The following is a 3,737-nucleotide window of genomic DNA, read 5'->3' as shown; positions in this document are numbered from 1 at the left end:
TTCGCCAGTTCTAGAAGGTAGTATTGCAGTTTTCTGCACACTATAGGCATTTGTTAAATGGGTGTATAATGAAGATATGAAGACATACAGCATCCTAACAGAGCCTAGACCTAGAGAAGGGCTGTTCCCACAATGTAAATTCAGTTGCCAGCACACAAGCAGTACCCAGTAAGTGGACTTTAACTGGGAGGTGAAAGTCCAAACTTTAGTTCATTGGACTGCTCAGTGGAGCAAGCAGATGTTCCTGTTCCTGAAAGGTTCACTAGCCATGCAGCTCCCCATCTCTTGAGAACTACATATTGAGTGACTTGCCTGCAACTCTCAGTTGCCTCTTTGCTGATTGGTTCCACCATGAGGAGCTTGTTCTTTGTCCTTGTGGTTCTTGTCTTGCTCTCCTATATTCCACCAGGTAAAAAGGAATCCCTTTTCTATGGAATTTTAAACAGTAAAGGGAAAGGGTGTGCAAGAATGGGGAAAAAAAGCAGAGCTTGGACAGATGAAGCTGAACGGGGAGGGATGGGAGCAGAATGCATTCTCTGGGCTGTTCAAGGGAATAAAGAGAAGATGCTCAGGACACATAACAGGAAGTGATGTTCTTCAGAGCAGAGATTGGTTTTGGATTTTGACCTGGGAGTCTGTGAATTTTCAGGGGAAGTTGGACAAATGATATTGACAAAAGTGGGGCAGAGCTAAAGACCTTTAGATGAGAGGGAGAACTTTGGGACTCTTAGAACTTGCCCTCCCAAGACAGCTACCCATGCAATTCTGCATACATTTAGAAGCTAAGGCAAATTTGATGCTAAGCAGAACTCTCAACCAGGTCTGGTTCTTATAACCTACTAAATTAACACACAGCATGATGGGATCCTATAGAACATTACTTAGAGGGGTTAGAATTTACGTTCTCTGGACAGAAACCAGCAAATCTGTAATACAGAGAAGGGTCCATTTAAATCACTAAAGGGGAAGCTCTCAATATTCTGCTTGTGGTTTGCTGGGGTCTAGAGAAAGCACCTATCCCCTGCCTCAAACCTTCATATTCAAAAGGTATTAAAGGTCAAGCATGAGATGTTCAAAAAACCTAGGATGACCCTCACAGCCACAAATGAGGATAATTTTGAGACTACTATTCTCACTCTGGAGAGCAGGACGTCCGGACATTTTGCACTGTGTCTCTGCTGGGTTCCTTTTTCTCCATAGGGGTGCTCCAGGGATAGCGGGCACCAGGCAGATAAGTTTGCTTGCCAGTGGTTCTTGATAATACCACATTGATTGTGTTCATTCCACAAAGGCCTAATACATGGATGGGAGGGACTGAGAGTCAATAATTCAGTAGAATGACTCAGAGCTACTCTCATCCTTTTAAACTGGCTTCCTGCCACTCCTCCCCAACTCCCAGCTTCCAGAGTCTTCCAGGTCTTAAGGCTGGGAAGAATACTCGTGGTAGATTTAGGTATGTGCTCCAGGTATTTCAATCCATTTCACACTCATTGTCTCATGGAATGCTCTCGATTATCCTGTGATCTTAAGCCATGGCAGGCAGTAAGACATTTGCAAAAGTCATACAGGATGTTATTGGAAATGCAGGGCTAGAATTGTGGACTTTGAAAATTCTAGTTCACTGATCTTCAAGCTGACAATCTGGTAATCACAAATGGCCTTGGGTAGCAATCCCAGACTCTTCATGTCTCCTGGTATGTGGCCTCTGCAGACTTCTGAGATCATTCTGAGTTCTGAATGTTCTTTCCATACAAATAGTCCCAAGCTAAATCTGCTGGACACAGTTACCTGCACATTGTTGATTACTGACTCACCTAGGTGGGGACAATAGGAACTAATGGCTGATAGTAGGGCCCCTGGAAAATATGGTAAGAGCAGCTGGAAAAGGTGAATCCAGCCATTAAGTTTGGGATATCTTTGTTTCGTCTAATTTACTCTCAAAAAGTTATAAAGTATATCCTTCTATCTAATTTATCCATGGCAAAACACGCTGCAGAACACTAACTGTGCTTTAATTTTTGTTTCTGTTGTCAGTTAGAAGTGGACCAAATATATACATAAGAAGATTTTTTAATACATGCTGGCGAACAAAAGGTGTCTGCAGGAAAAGTTGTTTCAGAGGTGAACTCTATCATATTTTTTGTGATACTTCACACCTGTGCTGCATCAATAAAAAGTTTATGCCTATACAGGTTGGGACAATGACTTGAAGTCTCCTGCCGATTTCCTCCAGGAACCCAAATCCTTCTTGGTTGTATTATCCCATTAAAACAATATCTCTAGCCTATCTATTAGTGCTTCTGCGTTTCTCTTTACTGAGAGAACCTCATTGTCTCTCATATGGAAATAAAAAATACCTTGTCTTCAGGATTTTTTCTTTTTATTAATTTATTTTTTCTTTCTTGAACGTTTATTAAAAAATTTTTGTTGACATGTAATATATAAATCAGAAAAGTACACAAACCATAAGTGAACAGCTTGAAGAATTTCACAAATTCAACACATCCATGTAACTGGCAGCCGGATCAAGAACAGAACTTTACAACATCCTATTTATTTCCAGTCACTGCCCCATGAAGGATAATCCCTAGCCTGACCTCCAAGAGCATAAGTCCATGGTATCTGCTTTTGAACTTTATGTAAATGAAATCATGCAGTAGGCACTCTTCTGTCTTCTTTTACTCAACATTATTTTTGTGAAATTTATTCATATCGTTTAATGTAATTGTAGTTTATTCATTCTCAGTGGCATATAGCATTACGTTAGGGAATATACCACCATTCATTTGAATATTCTACTGTAGATGGTCATTTACGCAGTTTCCAGTTTTTGGCTTTTGTAAATAGTACTGTGATGAACATTCTTGCACACATTTTCTTTTTTCTTTATTGAACTTTAGATGAAGGTTTACAGAACAAACTAGTTTCTCATCAGTTAGTACACACATTGTTGTATGACATTGGTTAACAACCCCATGACGTGTCAGCACTCTCCCTTTTCAACCCCGGGTTCCCTATTACCAGCTTTCTCGTTCCCTCCTACCTTCCAGTCCCTACCCCAGGGCTGGTGCACCCCTTTAGTCTTGTTTTTTGCCATGGGCCTGTTCAATCTTTGGCTGAGAGGTGAACTTCAGGAGTGGCCTTATTACTGAGCTGAAAGGGTGTCCGGGGGCCATACTCTAAGTGTTTCTCTAGTCCTTGTCAGACCAGCAAGTCTGATCTTTCTTTTTGAGTTAAAATTTTGTTCTACATTTTTCACCAGCTCTGTCCAGGACCCTCTATTGTGATCCCTGTCAGAGCAGTCAGTGGTGGTAGCCGGGCACCATCTAGATGTACTAGACTCAGTCTGGTGGAGTGGTAGATGTGGTCCCTTAGTCCTCTGGGCTAATCTTTCCCTTGTGTCCTTAGTTTTCTTCATTCTTCCTTGCTCCCAAAGGCGTGAGACCAGTTGAGTGTCCTAGATTGCCACTTACAGGCTTTTAAGACCCCAGATGCTACTCACCAAAGTAGAATGTAGAACATTTTCTTTATAAACTCTGTTATGCCAATTGAGCTAGATGTTCTCTGAGACCATGGTCCCCACAGCCCTCAGCCCCACAATTCGATCCTCAGGGAGTTTGGATGTGTCTATGGAGCTATCATCGCCTTGCCTTGTACAGGTTGTGCTGGCTTCCTCAGGATTGTGTACTGTCTTACCCTTCACTAAAGTTACCCAGTTATCTATTGTCTATTACGTT

The 3,737-nt window shown here is 41.7% G+C and overlaps 1 protein-coding gene across 1 annotated transcript; it reads left to right on the top strand.

The window, feature by feature from the left end:
• Positions 1-351: 351 nt before the first annotated feature.
• Positions 352-2,210, top strand: DEFB135 (defensin beta 135). Its single transcript, XM_023551215.2, has 2 exons — positions 352-409; positions 2,035-2,210. The coding sequence occupies exons 1-2, from the start codon at positions 352-354 to the stop codon at positions 2,208-2,210; spliced, it is 234 nt and encodes a 77-aa protein (XP_023406983.1).
• Positions 2,211-3,737: the final 1,527 nt, after the last annotated feature.

Source organism: Loxodonta africana, chromosome 19 (genome assembly GCF_030014295.1).
Source record: "Loxodonta africana isolate mLoxAfr1 chromosome 19, mLoxAfr1.hap2, whole genome shotgun sequence".
In the NCBI taxonomy this organism is placed as follows: domain Eukaryota; kingdom Metazoa; phylum Chordata; class Mammalia; order Proboscidea; family Elephantidae; genus Loxodonta; species Loxodonta africana.
Note: the sequence above shows the minus strand (reverse complement) of the source record. Positions and strands in the feature narration are given on the sequence as shown.